We start from the raw sequence: 19,858 nt of genomic DNA, 5'->3' as shown, positions 1-19,858 counted from the left end.
AAATTCCTTATTCTTTATGGTCATTGTCTTGATTCCTAATTCAATACTGTTTGAGTTGTTATTAGAAATTCTTGTTTGGAATACAAATCCAATTCAAATTTCAATTTGAATTCTTATCATTCATATTTGAATTGAATTCAAATTGTGTTCCCAAACAATCAAATAGTTCAACGAAGGTCATGTCGAAGTTTATTGCACTCATGTCGAGTACTAACTCAATTCCACCGACGTACGAGTAACCTTGATCACCTTGATGAGTTTAAGCAAAGATCACAGTGAGGTTTATAGCGCTTGACTTGATGATCTACATCAATTCCAGCAAGTCAAGTGAAACTTCAATTACCGTGGTAAGTTTTATTTGAAAGCGCAAAAATTTCCCTGATTTTCTATGCATGAATGCAATGCACACTTTGGTGTTCTCTCATTTTATAGCCTCTAAACCTGGGATATTACAGAGGCACAAGCTCCGGGTACAAGCACCCGAGAGAACCGTCCACGAGCTTTCAATTTACCAAATCATAGAGAACTCAAATCGATGCACCTTATGCAATGGCAATAACAGAAGTGCTCAAATCTTTCACTCCCATATTCTACCAAAGTTACAAATGCTTATGGTAAAATAAGGCAGGAAGGACAGGGGATGAAATCCACGTAAAGCTCCAAGATCTAGATCTAATAAGTTCCCCTCACTAAGAGAAGATTTTGATTGGTGGATTAGTAGATCTAGCTATCATCTCTCTTTTCCCTAAAAAAGATTCAAGATTTATGTGAGGAATTAAGAGATAGGGGAACCTCTTCAAGCTCAACAATGGAGGAACAAGAAAAAATAGTTGCAGCCCATGAGGAAGAAGGGGGGCCTTAAATAGGTCATCATGAAATAAGGTTGTTATGGGCAGATTCACGCACGACCGGTACTACCGTATGGGTGAGCGGTAACACCGCTCTTGGTGTTACTGGTAGTCCTCATCAATGTGTGCAACTCTAGCTAGGTACCATGGCTTGGTATGGGAGTTCTGTGTCCCGAACGGTACCTAAGCGGTACTGAGCCCGGTACTTCCGCAACCGTGTGAGACCACCGAGCGGTACCATGACTAGTATTACCGTGAGCCACGTAGAACATGCCTGAGTGGTACTTCCAGGCCAAGTACTGGTTGGGGTATAGAACCAACTCGACCGCGGGACGGAACTAGAGCAGTACTGCATGCAGTATTACCGCTCCTTGAGGAGCAGCGATAGTACCTCAACAACATTTCTATCGCTTGGATACCGGATGGATGGGCAGAGGTAGTACCGCCCCCGTGGAGACAACGGTACTAGGGTGGCCACACCGGTGCTACCAATTAAGGCAAAATTTCACAAACCAGAAAAGCAATAACTTGAGATGGGAAATTCTCATTTAGGTGAAACCAATTTTGTTGGGACGAGGAAGAAAAATATAGCCATTGTGAAATATTGAGAACAATTGGAGTAGATTTTTATATGAATCAAGACGTGGAACTTCTCAATACGAAGTACCAGGAAAAACTCCAAACTCAAAAACGCAACAAGTTTTTCATACGAAATCCGTTTTTGATGAGCTAGAGCTTATCATGAGAATGAACGCAAGCTTTAAAAATAACATGGATAAGAACCAAGAACAACCAAAAAATATGATGCAAAGAACGCGAGGGTTTGAGCTCTGTCCGAACAATATGATCAAGGTACTCATTCGAGAGCCCTTCGCCCCGGTCCTTGATCGAAGGCCTGGCGCACCCCTATCTGAAAAAGATCCAGTCTGCTCTCGCTGCTCAGTCAACCCACCAGTGCAATCCGTTTTCACGCTGCTTAAGAAAGAGTAAATCATTTCATAGCTCAGAAAGGGAAATCGCACCTTAGTCTGTCGGTCCAGGCACACCAACCACTATCCAAAGCAAAGGTTCGTTCCTACTAACCCAATTGAATGTCACATCCAGGGCCTTCCTTGTGAATGTCGATGGACCCTTCAATATCTTGTCTAGCGCGGTCCTTGTCAAAGAAGAAAAGATCCCGCGCAAATGGAAATTTCATTGATAAGACCTCCTCAATTGTAGCCAATATTTTATTACGAATAATTCCGACAACCTCTTTTAGATGCTGTAGGAACGAAAAAAGATTGTGCTTCATAGTACGGCAAACTATCCTATAAACCATTATCCCAAGTACACAATGAGACGGGTAAGAAAATCCCCTATAAAGAATAAATCTTAACCTTGCGTATTTCACTTGAGCATCTTTCATGATTGTGTTTGTTTGGTGAGGTCTTGCGGATTGCTCCCCCATAATTCGCTTCTTTTTTTAAAAAAAATTTCTACATGCATACATAGAATATACATTCGTGCATTTTTTAAAAACTTTAAAATAACATCTTTTAGAATTTTTCATCATGGAATGCACGTGCGTGCACGGGGTTCACATTGTCCGCGTCCACGTAGACACCTCCTTGCATTTCATCTCAACTACTAACCGTTGCCTACACCTTGTAATCTCTCTACTACGACAACACCTATCCTTAAGTACAAAGGAGGGTTACTGAAAATGGCGTCGTGATGGTGGCACATCTAGTCGTCATGAGTGAAATTAAAACGCTGGAAAGAATCGCCAAGATAATCAATGGAATAGTGAAAAGGAAATGAAATATTTTGCATATATTATACATGTTTTCTTATATTCTACTAGGACCAATAGTTTGATGGCAATTTAAATGGACAAAAGAATAAAGTGGAGATGTGGTGACTAATCCGTCCAACCGGAAGAGTTAACCATGGGCGCCAACTGGAACATCTTCTCGGCATTATTTTTCTTTTCTGTCGCTTTTTCCCAGTTCTGGGATTCCAACAACAACATGACGAGCAATCAATATTTAAGAAATCGTTAATCTGAACTTATCGATCGGCCTTAAAATGAAGATTAATCGCTTATCGGTCGATTAATCAATTTTATCGGTTGACTATTTATCGGTTTATTTTTTGTAAATCCTATCTTTCGACACTAAATTTTCTATAATATGCTATGCAAAAAATAATATTTAAGCATTACACATAAGTATTACCTTGATTCCTTGCATTTGAATCAATAATAATGGAAGCTAATGCACAATTCTACAAAATCATAGGATGAAAATATCGACTGCCATACCAAATGTCATTGAAATTTCTCTAACAATCAGCCGAAATATCGGCCGTGAGAGTGAAAATCGGACGAAATATCGGCTCTCATACAGAAAATCGGCCGAAATATCAGTGGAGCGATAAACTGACCGATATGCCAAAATCTTATCGGTTACCACCCGATTCACGATAAATCGGCCGATAAATCGGCATCTCGGATGATTTTTAGAACAGTGCGAGCAACTCAATCAAATCTAGTTTGACCAACCGGTGGTCCGCTCTGAATATTTCACAACGCAACACAATACAGTACTATACAAGTATTGAGTAACAGCTAGAAGCACAACGAGAATTTCTTTTTCTTTTCGAAGCGTAGGTCCACACAACAATTTTTTTGAAGTAGCCTACAAGAAAGTGTCAATCTTCTCGTCTTGTCTTAGTTAATGGATGTGTGTGTCAAGCTACCACAAGTACTCCTTCAACTAATTTGGTGGCCAGACTTGCCGGCTCAGGCCACCCAAAGATGTAGTTTAGTTTGACTTCGAAAGTTCAAAAAAAGAGATCAGTTTTAACAAAGACCAATTATCGAATAACAAGTGCCTCTACATAAGTAATGAATGTGCCAATCAATGTTTAAGAAATCGTTAATCTGAACTTATCGGTCGGCCTTAAAATGAAGATTAATCGCTTATCGGTCGATTAATCAATTTTATCGGTTGACTATTTATCGGTTTATTTTTTGTAAATCCTAACTTTCGACACTAAATTTTCTATAATATGCTATGCAAAAAATAATATTTAAGCATTACACATAAGTATTACCTTGATTCCTTGCATTTGAATCAATAATAATGGAAGCTAATGCACAATTCTACAAAATCATAGGATGAAAATATCGACTGCCATATCAAATGTCATTGAAATTTCTCTAACAATCAGCCGAAATATCGGCCGTGAGAGTGAAAATCGGACGAAATATCGGCTCTCATACAGAAAATCGGCCGAAATATCAGTGGAGCGATAAACTGACCGATATGCCAAAATCTTATCGGTTACCACCCGATTCACGATAAATCGGCCGATAAATCGGCATCTCGGATGATTTTTAGAAACAGTGGTGCCAATAAACATTTTCCATAAGATAGTTTGGTCCTACTATCTACAAAAACATTTTGTGGCTTGGCATTTGGTCTAGTGCTGGCGGCTCGCACTATTAATTATTTACACAAACATATCGAGGTTCAAGATGGGCCATATGACATAGCCATGAGGTGGGCCTTACTACCAACGAAAGCAGCTATCCCATTTGATGGTTCAGCCTAGGCAACACTTGTTGCTCCAGGAGTTTGTGGCCACTTCAGTTGAGTGAGGACAGTTCACACACTAGGAGCTCCACACCAAAAAGAAGTCGAGAACTTGCATCAAAGGTTTTGGTGACCTCGGAGGAGATCTTGTGCCGACGAGGGTTTCTAGTCCTGTGCTGCTCGGAGATTGCATTCTTCCTCTTCGCTAAGGCTGAGTAAGGAGTTGTCTTGCGCAACTATCCATCCTTGGTGGCCAGAGGACTTGTTTCGCTGGAGGCTGATCGGTTTCTTTGCAGAAAGTGGTGATGGCGGTGTGTTCGTGTGAGGGAAAAAGGGTGTTGATGTGGAGGATCTCCTACGCAAATTGCATCTTAACGACGTGGAGAGGGACCTAGGGAGGGAGTGCTCCTAGCTAATGAGGACTGCGGCGATTTGCCCATTGTGAAGTGGATGGAAGTAGAGAATCTACTCACGAGGATGGGCTTCGTACGATGTTTGCGGCCTAGAATACTTCTAGGAGGTTACTTTCAGAGCGATCGAGAACTTTTTCTTTTCTTTTCAGGCATAATGTTTTAGAGATTAGTAGCATGTCACTGATGAGGGTCCAAGGTTGTTTCGTGACTCTACGCTGATGTTGGAGGATTACGATGGGGCGATGACTATGATGTCAGTGATCCAATACAAGGTTTAAGGATGGGTTCAGATACACAAATTCCTCACCTGTTCAAAACTGGATACATCTTGAAGCAGCCGACCTCCAAGGTTGGAGAGGTAGATGGGGTAGATATGAAAGTTATCTCTTTTGGGAATGACGAGTTCCACAAAGCTCAAGTCAAACTGAATATGGAGAGGACGCTGCTCAGGGTTGTCAGTCTATCTCCCAAAGGAAGTAAGATCATGTACATGCATGTCATGTTCGAGAAAATTCTGAAGTTTTGTCACCATTGTGGGCTAATGGGGCACATCGTGCTGGAGTGAGGCACAAGCGAGTATGATCATGACCACTTGTAGTTTGGCGATTGGATGATGGCGGTTTTTCTAGAGAACGTGATAGCTCATGGGGAGGATGTGACATGGCAGTGGTGGTCGGGGTCGCGCGGGCGGACGTGCAACTAGTGGAGAGAACAGTCGAGTTGGGGCCGCGTGAGGTGTTGGAGGAGAGGGGGTGTGGCGAGAGAAGGAAGTAATGGATCCCAAAAAAATAATGTGTCACAAAAGAGGACGTCGGGCGATGCTAGACTTCAGGAGAGTAAAGGTAATGAGCTTGATGACACATTGGGCAGCCTGCTAAAGTTGGTTGGGGAGGAAGAGGGAAGTGTCGGAGGGAAACCGAATGCACGAAAGCAACTGCTTTTGATCGAGTCTGTTGATGATGTTGGAAACCAAAGGAATTTTCTCTATGCGCTCAGCTTATCAATGCTGGTTCAAACGAGAGACAAATGAACAACATGGCTTGAGGGTAGCCCAACCGGATCAAGAACTAAGGAGGAAGAGATAATCTTGACTTTGCAATTGCTAAAATCTTTATACGGTCCAAAACGAGCACCTAAGCAATGGCATGCGTAGTTTGACATAACTTTAACTTTTGTAGGCTTTGTCGTTCATGGGGTTGATAAGTGTGTTTACTATGACCATGGAGGTGTTATACTATGTTTGTATGTGGATGATATCTTAATCTTTGGTAAAAACATGCAAGTAATAAATAAGGTGAAGTCTTTCTTACCAAAGCGCTTTGATATGAAAGATCTGGGAGAAACTGATGTGATTCTGAAAGTTAAGGTGATTAAGAACAAGATTGGGATTAGTTTAACGCAATCCCATTATGTTAAGAAGATCTTGAGTCGTCTGGTTCGGCTATATTGGTAGCAAGTCTTTTTCCACACCTTGTGACCCCGCCGTGACACTACACAAGAACATGAGGAATGCAATAGATCAATTGAGGTATTCTCAGATCATTTGCCCACTCATGCACTTAGCGAGCGCGACTAGACCTGACATCTCTTTTGCTGTAATTAGGTTGAGTAGGTTCATGTTAAACCCAGGTATTAATCATTGGCATGCACTTGATAGTGTCATGCACTATATATGTGGTACAATGAGTTATAGGATTCAACATTCAGGACACACAGCTGTGCTTGAAGGCTATAATGATTCAAGCTAGATATATGATGCATATGATCTCTATGCCACTGTGGGTATGTATTTACCTTTGGAGGTGGCACAATGTCATGGAGATCTTGCAAACAAACCATATTGACGAAGACCATAATAGAATCAGAACTTGCTTCAGACACAACTATTGTTGAATCAGAATGGCTGCGTGAGCTCTTGATAGTCTGGGTTGAAAAATCTGTTGCGACAATTCTTTTGAATTGTGACAATTGAACTGTAATTGTCAAAGTGAATAATTCTAAGAGAACACGAAATCATCAAGACACGTAAAGAGACGTTTGAAGTCTATTAGGAAATTGCGAAACTCCCGGTAATTAGCGGTTAAGTATATTCAAACATCCAAAAACGTGACAAATCTATTTACAAAGGAACTATCACGTAATATGATAGAAAGTGCATCGAGAGAGATGGGTTTGAGTCCCAAAAATATTACACCATAGTAGTAACCCAAGCTTTGTGATTAGATATCCCGTGAATTAGGACCTCAGAAAAACAAGCTAACTAGTGGTTTAACCGAGGAGTGTATTATCTAATCCTCTCTATGTGAAGATGCACAACTCTCAATGGTTGTAAGGCACGTTGGCAACATGCCTTAACTCGTTTCTGTTGGCTATTTCTGTTGGCTATTTTAGGAAAGATGCTGACGTATATGCTTCACCAGTAGGGTAGGCTACTGATAGCCATGTACTGGTTATGACTTCTTGTGAAACCAATTCACGCAAAACTTACAATTCAAGACATAGTTAATTGTTGAAGCAAGATTAGATGTAGCTTAAAGTTCTAGGCGAAAGTTCAACTTAACGGTATCTACCGAAACACTGGTATATAATCAAGCAACAAGTATTAAAAAATCTCAAAATGTGCCTTTGAGATTTAGTTAGGGATTGTTAAAATAATATGCTAAATCCTTTGAACCAGGTAGCATTTCAGATTTTAATTAAATCTCAAAGCCCACGTATGTGACAACCCATGTGCGTTTGAGCTCTAGTTGTAGCAGCTCACAAGGGAAGTTAGACCATCTTATAAGGTCGACTGTTCCACCACTAGTAACTGAGTAGAAGATGAGTGATACACGCGCGCTCCTCCTCCTCCTCGCTCGCTCGTCTCATCTCGACTCGACACGACAAGAGTGGATTGAGCCAATACTTGCTTTTTTTTCTATTAGTCGGTTCGGGTCACTCCTGGGTCGTGAGCTATCTGTAACCAACTCAAAACGTTTAACATGGGCGTTGCCCACGTTGCCTAGGGTTTCCTAAGCCTATATAATCTCTTGCCCGACTGCTGCAGATACATATCTGATACATGACTTAGGTTTTGCCACTTCTCTTTGCTTGTGTTGTCATCGTAGCCACACATCTAATATACGAGTTAGGGTTTTGCCAGCTCTCTCTGGTTGTGCCGCCACCGTAGTCTATTTCATCCCACCCGCTAGCATGCACTGGCGAACGGGAGAGCAGGTCTCCAGAACGACTCATCGTTGCGATCATGTATGGGAGAAGGTGAATTAGGTTTTTGTGAAGCGCTCTGCTGCTCAAGCTCTTCATCACGGGGGTTGTCTATCGGACAAGTCGAGCGGTGCCGCTTCTACGTCACCGTCTATTTTGACCTTTCTTCGCCAATGCTACCGTCAACAACGTCACCACTACATCAACATCTGCTTCATCTATAATTGATCGGTACGGGCATCATATTTCGATCTGTTTAGCGATGGATGTTGTATTGTATGCGCTACTGTTCATGTTGCTTAGCACATCTAGTACGTTTTGGTTTCAATGTTAATAGATGTTATAGTTATGTTTAATGTTCTGAAATTAATCGTGAAAATTATTTCTAATTATCCAACAATAGTGGCACACCTGGTCGTTGCGAGCAGGGAAACTAAAAAGCGAGAAAGAATTGCCACGAAAATCAATGGAAATAGACAAAAGGAAATGAAATATTTGCAAATACAAGTTTTCTTCTACTATATAGGGTGAAAAGTTTGCCGACAATCTTAATGGACGAATGAATAAAGTAGAGATGCGGTGACGACGTGAGAAGAACAGCTGCTAACACTCAGCACCGCACCGGCCACCTTATATATCATGCAAGACTAATCCGTCCAACTGGAAGAGTTAACCATGGGCGCCAACAGGGATCATCTTCTTGACATTTTTCTTTCCTGTTGCCTTTTCCCAGTTCTGGGATTCCAACAGCAACATGACGACTGACGAGCAACCCAATCAATCAAATTTAGTTTGACCACCGGTGGTCCGCTCTGAATATTTCAAAACGAAATACTTAGCATATACTACTATTGAGTAACAACTAGAAACACAACGAATTTCTTTTTGTTTTCCAAGCGTAGGTCCGCACAACAATTTTTCTGAAAAGTAGTCTACAGGAAAGTGTCAATCTTCTCGTCTTGTCTTAGTTAATGGATGTGTGTCAAGCTACGACAAGTACTCCTACAACTAATTTTGGTGACCAGACTTGCCGGCTTGCGCCACCCGAAGTAGTTTAATCTGACTTAAAAAAAAGTGAGGTCAGTTTTAACAAAGACCAATAAGCTAGTAACAAGTGTTTCCACATAAGTAATGACTGTGCCAAGACACATTTTTCACAAGATAGTTTGGCGCTATCATCTTTCATAAAAAACATTTTGTGCTTTGGCCCTAGTGCTGGCGGCTCACAGTGCTAATTTATTTCCACAAATCTTAAGCCGCATGCATTGCCAAAAAACACTCATTTTCAGACGACATTCGACGGCACATTTGGACTTAGCCAAGGATATTCGGATCTTACTTCAGTTCTTCTCAAGTAGGGATTTCAGTACCGCATTTTTGTGTTGATATATCAAGGAGTACTCATCATTTTAATTGTGGTATTGCTTCTTTCTGTTGGTCTCAAAGTTTACAAATCATTTTTACTTTGGGGCAATCACTTCGTATCTACTTAAGTGCATGGGTCTATGACCCTGAGAGATATTTTGAAAGTGTGAACATGGACGCGCCTTTGTGTAGCTGTGTTGCACATTTTGTATGCCGGTCGACTGGCGTAGCCGCAATTATACACCTTTTCTATCACTTGGCTCTGGATTGTTAATCGTGTAGTTCATTGTGACCACACTTCAACACTTATTTATCTCCTTCTATATCAGGGACTGTGACGCCATATTTTAGTCGGTAACCAAACTCAATTAGCGGGACATCTATACAAACTCCTATATGTATATGTTATGCAAAGTCAATGAATAAGCCAAGATCTGGATGGCAATGCATCCCCCTTCTCTCTCTACGTCGACCGGCCAATCAGAAGGCGTAACCTGTCCTATTTCTAGAAGAAGCCAGTTAGAAAATTAGATACGTGTCTCAGTCTGGTAGTGTTTGTAAATTGTAACACAAAAGTAAATTCCAAGAGTATGAGATGGGGTAAAGAAAAGTCAGAGCTTGGCCCAGCAGGTCTTAATTTTAGTAACATGCTGGTACAATAAACAATGTGATCTTTTTTCTTGGCGCGAGGAATAAACAATGTGATCTGGTGTACTGGTTTTCCTTCTTTCTGAATTCTTTGACCTCGCACTTGTGAGCTGTCTTCCTATATTACATGGTCAATTTGCAGCAGCTCCTTACGGTCACCATCACCATATTTTTGGCCAATAATACTACTTCTGTACGGAAAGAAAAGAAGATCTCAAACAAAAAAAAGAAAAGAAATTCAGAACACAAACGCACCGACTAGCTAACAAAGGGTGTGTCTGGTTTTTTCATTCTTTCTGAATTCTCTGACCTTGCATTTGCTAGGTGTCTTTTTAAGGCATGCATAATAGAAGGTGCTTAAAAAGTAAATCGGTTCTCACTTAAGCACTAGTGCTTATTTACACCAGACAGATGCCTAACTAGACATCTCTCCAATCAAATAAACACTACTAAAATTAAGAAAATGTTTGGTTTAGTTTCGTAAGCACCCACTAAGCTAAGTACCTCACAACTTACATTGTGCACATCCTTATAAATATTCAATTGGCAACACCTCCTTCCTTATGGTTGTCATCATCATATTTTTTGCTAATGCTATTTATTCTTCCACAAGAACACGTACAAGATTTGCGTGTCATTTGCTAATACTATTCCAGGACAAAGAAGAAAAGAAAGTCTCGGACAAAGAAAAAGCAATTCATATATTGGCAACACCTCCTTCCTTATAGTTGCCATCATCATATATTTTGCTAATACTATCTACTATTTTCTTCTCACAAGAACACGTAAAAGATTTGCATGCCATTTGCTAATACTATTTCAGGACAGCAAAGAAAAGAAAGTCACAAACAAAGAAAAAGCAGTTCAGGACACACGCTACTGACGCTAATCTACCATCGTGATGCAGCAGGGGCATCTGGGCATAACATATTGCTGCGGTGACCAGGCATCCATCCAGTTGCCCTGATAAAACCTCAGCGATGATCTCATGTTCCAGGGGTCCTAATTTTCTTTTTAGGGTACGGGGGTCCTAAATAAGGGGGAAAGCTTTTGTAGAGATTCCTTGCCCGCTCAACTTGCCTCCGCGGCATGTGCAGGTCTTATATAAAAACACAACCCGTCGATGTGCGTTAGGTATCATTAGCTAGCTAGCTAATCTCTCTGCCAAGCAACGAGACGATTCCCGGCCTCCGCGAGCCAAGAAGAATCCGACTAGTTTAATCCCCCAGCGGTACCAAACTTCCATTTTGGACAAGATTTGAACCGGTCCTGCCGAATACAATACTGTATCACCCCCAGCGAGTCCCGATCAACTCAAGGATTTGTTTATCATTCAGGCTAGACCAAGTTGCGAGATCGATGAGAGTGCCATAAAAATAAGGCCGGAACACATCAGCCGAGGCCACTTGTAGGCCTCTGGAGTTCGGAGGAAAGAAAGAAGGTGCGGAGAAATTTCTGAGGGTCGCGAGGGCGCCCCGTCGGTGCGGCGGGAGCACGTGATAGCGATACGCTCGCTCGCTGGGAGGAGAAGATAATCTTTGCATCTCCCGTTCCCGGTCTCAGTTTATGAGGGGGAGTTTTTTAGTCTGTAAGCTGCATCAGGGTCTCAATTATAGAGGTCTTGACGTTAAGCTAAAAGGGGAGCTCCGGTCTGGTACGCTTCCCTCTGATTAAGCCTAGCTCATACCTTTTTCTTCTTCTTCCTCCTCCTCCTCCTCCTCTTCCGGCCGGCGCTAGTCTTCTTGCTCTTGGCGACTGAGAGCAATGTCTCCTGTGCCCAGCCCACATCAGTCACACCTTCTAGGCCACGGATCAAGGTAAGCCATAAGTAGATACTGTTTGTTGTGATGTTTGTATATGTGTGTGCGGCGGCTCAGTTGGAGTAACCTTTCTTGATTCGTTTCTGATGCAGGAAGGAGAAGCGGATGAGGAAAGTTGATACCTTTGCGCCCCACAACGACGGCCACCAATGGAGGAAGTACGGCGAGAAGAAGATTAACAACTGCAACTTCCCCAGGTTCGTAGCCATTTCCTGATCTGCATCTGCACAGCTTAACTCGTCTGATGGTTGTCTACTCCTTTTCCCCACCTCTAGTTGCTGCTTCTCTGCTTCCTACACAAATCTGCCATAAGAGGGAGATGCATAGTGTCACAAATAGGAGATTGGGAAAGCTGGATCAGTTCGGATTACTCACAAATTTCTGATCTTCCTTCTGTCCCGCTGCAGGTACTACTACAGATGCACCTACAAGGACAACATGAACTGCCCGGCCACGAAGCAGATTCAGCAGAAAGACCACAGCGACCCCCCATTGTACCAGGTCACCTACTACAACGAGCATTCCTGCAACAGCGCCTTCCTCGCCCTCACCCCGACGGAGTTCCAGCTGCAGACCGCATCCGGGAAGGCGGTCTCCATCTGCTTCGATTCATCCGGGCCTCAAGAGCCGGGAGGAGGCTCGCCGTCCTCGAGCGCAGCGGCGCCACGCGGCGCGCCGTCGGAGAACAAGAACCAGACCCAGACCACCCTCAAGCTGCGGTCAGAAGCGCTTTCCTGGGGCCCCGGCGTCGTGGAGCAAAAGCCCGAGCTCCAGTCCTGCAGCACCGCGTGCCAAGACGCGTATTCAGCCGCGACCATGTCTGAGGACATAGATGCAGGCAGATTCGGCTCTATCAGATTCTTCCATTTTTTGTAAATGGGATCAATGGAAGACACTTCTTGATTTTTACCTCAAAGAACTAATATGATGATACACATGTTCTTTTTTTTTCCCGTTTGCATGCTAGAGCGCCAGGTATTGGCATGCCAGATGTGGACAAGATTTTCTTAGTTCAATTGGAATACCACTGCTAATTCGGATGGCAGAGTTCAGTTCTGCAAACTCTCATGTTATTTCTGTTGAGACACTGCAGCTGCATCTTGTACCTTCAAAAGCAATGAATACCAATGAATACATTCCTTACTGCATTATGCTACATATATACAATAATAACTGATTAGGGCACGAACACACAAGATGAAAAATGCCCAAGAGCTCTCAAATCCCAGTACAAATATATGCAACATGGTCAGAAATAAGCTATAGGAAATATCTTGGTAATATCAAACAAGGGTACCTATGGAACAAAGCATGGAAAAGACCAGAAGTATGTCAACATGAAACATGGGCATCACAATCATAGTTTTACTCCAAACCTTATTTTGTACCTTGGCCATGAACTGCTGAATAGACGCTGCCATAAGCAAAACTCCAGTTCAGGAAGAACAAAGATCATTTCATACCAGCTTTACCATCACAGTGAATCAGGAGGCATGCCAATGAAATTGAAGAAACGAAGACGTATATCCCATATTTGCAGATGTTATTGGTGCAACTTTATTATATTACATTCTTAAAGACTTCTTTGCCTTCAAGTATCCTACAGCACCCAGGGCTTGTCCAAATGAACCTAATCATGAAGAGAGAACAAAACGAGGACAAGACATCAAATCAGACAAAAAGTTTGCATGCTCAATAATAGAAGAAACTTTCAGTGTCTACATTTGCTAGCTCCGTTCAGTATCCACAGGATCTGTTTACTATGCTACATATCCACAGAAATTGTCAACTCAACGAAGCAGACACAAATATGCCTGTTCAGGTGTTCTCTATTATACCATGGAATATCTTAGTTTCCATTTGTTTGCAACAAGTATAATCAGACAATTTCTTCCAAATGTTGTTGCCAAATTCGCTTACAAGGTTTCCCCAATATATTTCAACAATGTTATTATATGTCCACACATAATTATCATCTCCATGAAGCAGGATGTTGTTGGAAGCATACCAAGGAGACACCGATAAGATGGTTCAAACTTTAGCTCTTGGCACATATCATGGGGATCACGCCCCTTGGGGACAAACATTTGCAGACAACAAATTCCAAACCCAAATGTAATACAATTTGAATCCCCAGTACACAGAGTGAAATGCATATCATTGAGCAGCTGAGTAAATCATCTCTGCACACTCCAAACCATGATTTACTTCAACATCGCCGAAAGACAACATGAACTGCCCTGCGATGAAGCAGATTCAGCAGAAAGACCACAACGATCCCCCATTGTACCAAGTCACCTACTACAAAGAGAATTTATGCAACAGCACCTTCGTCGCCCTCACCCCGAGAGAGTTCCAGCTGCAGACTGCATCTGTGAAGGCGGTTTCCATCAGCTTTGATTCATCTGGGGCTCAAGAACCAGGAGGAGGATCACCGTCTTCGAGCGCAGTGGCGCGCCTTCGGAGAACAAGAACCAGACCATGCTTAAGCTGCGTCAGAAGCCTTTTGTGGGGCCCCAGTGTCGTAGAACAAAAGCCCGAGCTCCAGTCCTGCAGCACCGAGTGCCAAGATGCGTATTCAGACCCTACAATGTCTGAAGACATAGATGCAGGCAGATTGGATTCTATCACATTCTTCCATTTTTTGTAAATGGAATCAATGGAAGACACTTGATTTTTTACTTCAAAGAACTAATATGATACGCATCTTATTTTTTCCCATCTGCACGCTAGAGCACCAGGTATTGGCATGTGAGATGTGGACAAGATTTTCTTAGTTCAATTGGAATACCACTGCTGATTCAGATGGCAGAGTTCAGTTCTGCAAACTCTCATGTTATTTCTGTTGAGACACTGCAGCTGCATCTTGTACCTGCAATGCCAAATGAATACATTCCTTACTGTGTTATGCTACATATGTACAATAATAATGGATTAGGGTTGGAACACACAAGATGAAAAAGGGCATAGTATAAATATATGCAGCATGGTCATAATAAGCTAGCAAATTTCTTGCCATGTTGGTGATATAAAACACAGCATAGAAAAGACCACAAGTATATATGAACATGAAGATGGGCAGCACAATCTTAATCCAAACCACATTTTTTACCTTGGTCAACAACCGCTGAATGACACTGGAATAAGCAAAAATCCAATTCAGGGGAAAAGGTAAGATTATTTATGCTTTACCAATTGTGCATGAATTAAGAACATACCAGCTTTACCATCTCAGTGAATCAGGAGACATGACGATGAAATTAAAGAGACGAAATAGATTATATCCCATAGTTGGAGAGGTTACTGGTGCAATACTACATATGAATTGCATTCTTAAAGACTTCTTTGCCTTCAAGCATCCTACAGCACCCAGGGCTTGTCCAAATGGACCTAATCATGAAGAGAGAACAAAACAAGGACAAGACATCAAATCAGACAAAAGGTCTACATGCTCAATAATAGAAGAAAATTTCAGTATCGACATTTGCTGGCTCCATTCAATATCCAGAGAATTTGCCAACTCCATCAAGCAGGATGCCTTGGAAAGAATACCAAGCAAACACAAATAGGCTTGTTGAGGTGCTGGCCTATAAATCATAGAAATTCCTTTTGTTTCCATTTGTTTGCAACAAGCATAATCAGACAATTTCCTACAAATATTCTTAGCGAGTTTAATGACGAAGCGTTCCCATATATTTCAACAATGTTGTTATATGTCCACACATAACTATCATCTACATGAAGCAGGATGTTGCTGGAAGCATACCAAGGAAACACCTCAGATGGTTCAAATGCATAAAAACACACCATAGAAAAGACAAGAAGCATATGAACATGAAAAATGTGCAGCACAATCTTATTCCAGACCACATTTTGTGCCTTGGCCATCATCTGCCTAATGCCATTGCAATAAGCAAAACTCTAATTCAGAGAAAACATAAGATCATTTGTGAGTGGCGTACATACAGACCGGCTTTACGATCTCAGTGAATCAAGAGGCATACTCATGATGAAATTGAAGAAAAAGAAATAGATTATATCCCATAGTTGGAGAGGTTATTGGTGCACTTGTACATATGAATTGCATTCTTAAAGACTTCTTTGCCTTCAAGCATCCTACAGCAGCCCGGGCTTGTCCAAATGGACCTAATCATGAAGAGAGAACAAAACAAGGACAAGACATCAAATCAGACAAAAAGTCTGCATGCTCAATAATAGTAGAAAGTTTCAGTATCTACATTTGCTAGCTCCATTCAGTATCCAGAGCGTAACTGTGCTACATATCCACAGAAATTGCCAGCTCCATGAAGCAGACACAAATATGCCTGTTCAGGTGTTCCCTATTTGCCTATGTATACCATGGAAAATACCTTAGTTCCCATTTGTTTGCAACAAGCATAACCAGACAATTTCTTCTAAATGTTGTTATATGTTGGAAGCAAACAAGTAGACACCAATAAGATGTTTCAAATGTTAGCTATTGGCACAAAACAAGGGAATCACCTCCCTTGGCAACAAACATTTGCAGACAACAAATTTCAAACCCAAATTTATAACAATGTATGTATTGAGAAGAATCCCCAGTATACAGAGTAAAATACACATCATCGTTGCGCAGCAGCTGAGTAAACCATCTCTGTACACTCGGAATCATCCTTGACTTTCACATCGCTGAAACGGAAGGTTTTGGCCAAGCTCTGCACGAGCTGATGATGGATCACCTCGTCAGGAGGGAGTTCCACTTTTGCCTCCTGACGCAGCGACGTGACATCCTTGTTGGCGATGCCGCATGGCACGATGTGCTTGAAGTAGCCCAAGTCGGGATCGATGTTGAAGGCGAGGCCATGGGAGGTGAACCCGGAGGAGATCCTGACCCCGATGGCCCCGATCTTCCTGTCCCCGACCCAGACGCCGGTGCAGCGGCCCCCCGGCCGCGCCTCGACGCCGTAGAGCGAGGCGACCTCGACCATGGCGGCCTCGAGCCCCTCCACGTACCTCCGCGCGCCGAGGCCGATGTCCCGGAGCGAGAGGATCGGGTAGAGCACGGCCTAGCGCGGGCCGTGGAAGGTGACGTCGCCGCCCCGCTCCGTGCGGTGGAGCTCGGCACCGAGGCGCCCCAGGCTGGACTCCGGCACCAGCAGGTTGTGGTCGGTGCGGCGCTTGCCGAAGGTGTAGGTCGGCGGGTGCTGCAGGGAGAGCACGAGGTCCGGGACCCGACCGGCCCGCCGGTCGGCGACCAGCCGCTCCTGGAGCTTGAGGGCCTCGCCGTACTTGACCACCCCCAGCCTCCACGCCTCCAGCACCCTCCTCGCGCCACCGCCACTCATCTCCGCCGCTGGGTGGATTTCCCCTCGGCTTCGGTTACAAGTTAGATGACGACCAAGTACTAGTGGATGGGCTTCTCGGCCCGGCCCACGGCCCACCAAGCGTTCGTTCGCCACGTTTTCTTCCGTCGCCGCCCCACGCCACCGCCGCCAGTCCCCGATCTGCCCTTCCGCCCTTTGTGCGCCGCCCTCCGCTCGACGCCCCGGCACACCTCCACAGGAACCCTCCCTTGGTGAGCCGGCCCTTGTTCCCCTGTTTGTTCCCAGTATATTCATTGCAGCTGCAGCAAATTTAGAGCTTGCTGTGTTTATGTGTTTCTGACGATGGACGATTTCATAGTAGAAAATAGACGTTCAATCTTATTTGAAAGCTGTGTTGAAATAAATGCTGTTAAAGAAGTGAGCTGAGATAGTGTTGTACGGAGTATTGTTTTCTGTTCATCTGTTGTTGTTGAAACGTTGTGAAGAGATAAGGGCATATATGTCTTTCTTGAATGATGTTAGTCTCAGTTAGCCACTAGTGGTATGTTGGCTACAAAAAACCGAAGTGAGTGTTATTTTGGCAAGTTGTTTTCACTAGTGGTATTTTCGCATGTTTGGTTTTCACTAGTGGTATTTTGGCTGTTCTCTCAAATTTCAGAGTTCATTGTGAATTATAATAAGTTCGTAAGACCATAGTTATATTCTACCTGATGTCGCAAGGTTGTCTAAATTTAAATGTACCTAGACACTCTTTACTGTATAGATACATCTAACTTTAGATAAATTTTCGGCATTCTTTTATGAATGGAGGCAGTAGTTAAATTATATGCTACTACCTCAGTTCCAAAATATAAGTCTTTTTGGGTATGGAAAAGGTGATACTCCCTCGGCCTCAATGGAAGTGGCGCCATTGTTTTGTGTGCCTAAATTTTGACCACTAATTTGACCAGTTAAACATTTCTCGATTGTTACAAAAATCATGTCATTAGAAACTTTATTCAAATACAAATTTAATGGTATAACATGCATAACATTAGAAACTCTTTTGACAATAACAATTAAAACCCCACGTTTACTCTTTTTTATTTGTTCATGTTCAGTTTGGCGCAGTGGTGACACTTTCCATCGGACCATCAATAACTTCTACAACATAATTCCTCTTACCAGGATTGCCAACTCCAGGTATATGTTGCCCCGGTACTGTTAGTTAAAGATTAGGATTACATGATTGGCTGCATCTGGCAGCACCAAAACCATGTTAATAAATTGCTAATGTCGAGTTTTCTGATTGAAGAAGTAACCCGAGAATTATTTCGTCATCAGTTTCTTTCTGAAGGTAAAATCAGTTCAATTATCTTGAGAAAATAGAGCATAATGTGCATTCAAATGGACCATATCCTGAACAAGCCTCTCCGATGCCATTTTTCCATCCAAACTCTGTTTTTTTATGTGGCCTTCAAATGAATTTATGTGGTCTGCAAATGGAATATCATTTTAACAAGATCACAAAATTACATGCAGGTGGTTGCGGCCTTGCGGGGAAGCTATCATAGACATGCTATCTATAGAACTGGATTGTTGCTACAATACCTTGCAAGTAGCTGCAGTCTCTCACTTATACAGTTTAATCTCAGGTATGCCAAGATTGATAGGAAGCGATATTCATCCGTGGATGCAGATTTTTTTGTATTCCATTGTCCATAATATTAAATGTTGTCTGGCATCTGAGTGGCATTGCCAACTACATCTACAAGCTGCGGTGAAATCAGTTTGACATATGCAACCTTGATTCTTCTTGTGGCTCATGTGTCGGCATCGCAACCTTGCTCTTACAATTACAGATTTTTTATTCATCTGTTGAGAAACTGCAGGTTGGTCAGGTAGACAACTCAGCACAGCTAATTGATAATTTCATTCTTTGGCAGGGCTTGAAGTACACTGATGGTAGGATCTGGTATTGAGGTGGTGCACGCGAGTGCCATGGATTTGTGATTGTGCCTTGCCACTTAGGAACCGGCAGTGTCTATTTGCTAATTAGGAGTGATGTTTTTTTTCTTGATTTTGTGATGAACTGGGAAGATGAATGCTATACCGTGGACTCAATGAGCCATGGAATTTGTGTGTTACTTCAAATTAGTCATCAGCATTCACGTTTATGAGTATATGACATGTGAGTGCCTTTGATTTCATCGACGAACCTTCGTGAGTATACTCCTCGCTGCTTCCTTGGTCAGGTTAAGGATGTGGTTTCTGGCATTTTCTTGTTTTTTCTCTGTTGAGATTCATCCTTTCAGCTCATATATAAAAGAAAAGAGAACATTTGCGTCTGTATGATGACGAAATATTCGAATTTACTGTATTTTAAGAAAAATAGAAGTGTAATTTGTATGCTGATGGATTAGTGGAAAGGCACGGTAGTAAAGTAACTCATGCATGCTAATGTGCGATTGCCCACATTTTCCTGTGAAACCAACGGACCAAGCCTAGCATTAAGGTTGCAAAGCGCAACCCTGCCTAGCGTGAGCAGGGATTAACCAAGCCTAGCGTCAGCAGGTATTAACCGAACGGCAGAAAAGTAGGAGGATTATACGGCGGGGGTTTGGGTGGCCGGTGCGGTGCGGGTTCACCCGATTCACAAGCGATTCAATCCACCGCGGGATTCGCCCCCCTGTA

At 42.7% G+C, this 19,858-nt stretch overlaps 3 protein-coding genes and 1 long non-coding RNA gene across 4 annotated transcripts; 3 read left to right on the top strand and 1 right to left on the bottom strand.

Annotated features, from left to right (window-relative positions):
• The first annotated feature begins 11,224 nt into the window (after nucleotides 1-11,224).
• LOC127295505 (uncharacterized) lies at nucleotides 11,225-13,022 on the top strand. Its single transcript, XM_051325463.2, has 3 exons — nucleotides 11,225-11,876; nucleotides 11,972-12,076; nucleotides 12,287-13,022. Exons 1-3 carry the CDS (start codon nucleotides 11,824-11,826, stop codon nucleotides 12,753-12,755), a joined length of 627 nt encoding a protein of 208 aa, XP_051181423.1. The 5' UTR covers nucleotides 11,225-11,823; the 3' UTR covers nucleotides 12,756-13,022.
• Nucleotides 13,023-14,124: 1,102 nt separating this feature from the next.
• LOC127347657 (uncharacterized) lies at nucleotides 14,125-14,529 on the top strand. Its single transcript, XM_051373825.1, has one exon. The coding sequence runs from the start codon at nucleotides 14,125-14,127 to the stop codon at nucleotides 14,527-14,529; it is 405 nt and encodes a 134-aa protein (XP_051229785.1).
• Nucleotides 14,530-16,415: 1,886 nt separating this feature from the next.
• LOC127295506 (octanoyltransferase LIP2, mitochondrial) lies at nucleotides 16,416-17,341 on the bottom strand. The gene is given in 1 exon segment (XM_051325464.2): nucleotides 16,416-17,341. A coding segment is annotated over 1 exon segment (723 nt). The 5' UTR covers nucleotides 17,207-17,341; the 3' UTR covers nucleotides 16,416-16,483.
• Nucleotides 17,342-18,718: 1,377 nt separating this feature from the next.
• On the top strand, nucleotides 18,719-19,374 carry LOC127295511 (uncharacterized). The gene is made up of 2 exons (XR_007847905.1): nucleotides 18,719-18,819; nucleotides 19,111-19,374. It is a non-coding gene; the product is annotated as an uncharacterized lncRNA (long non-coding RNA).
• Nucleotides 19,375-19,858: the final 484 nt, after the last annotated feature.

The sequence above is a fragment of the Lolium perenne genome, chromosome 4 (assembly GCF_019359855.2).
Source record: "Lolium perenne isolate Kyuss_39 chromosome 4, Kyuss_2.0, whole genome shotgun sequence".
NCBI lineage: Eukaryota > Viridiplantae > Streptophyta > Magnoliopsida > Poales > Poaceae > Lolium > Lolium perenne.
This window is presented reverse-complemented; position numbering and strand designations above follow the sequence as displayed.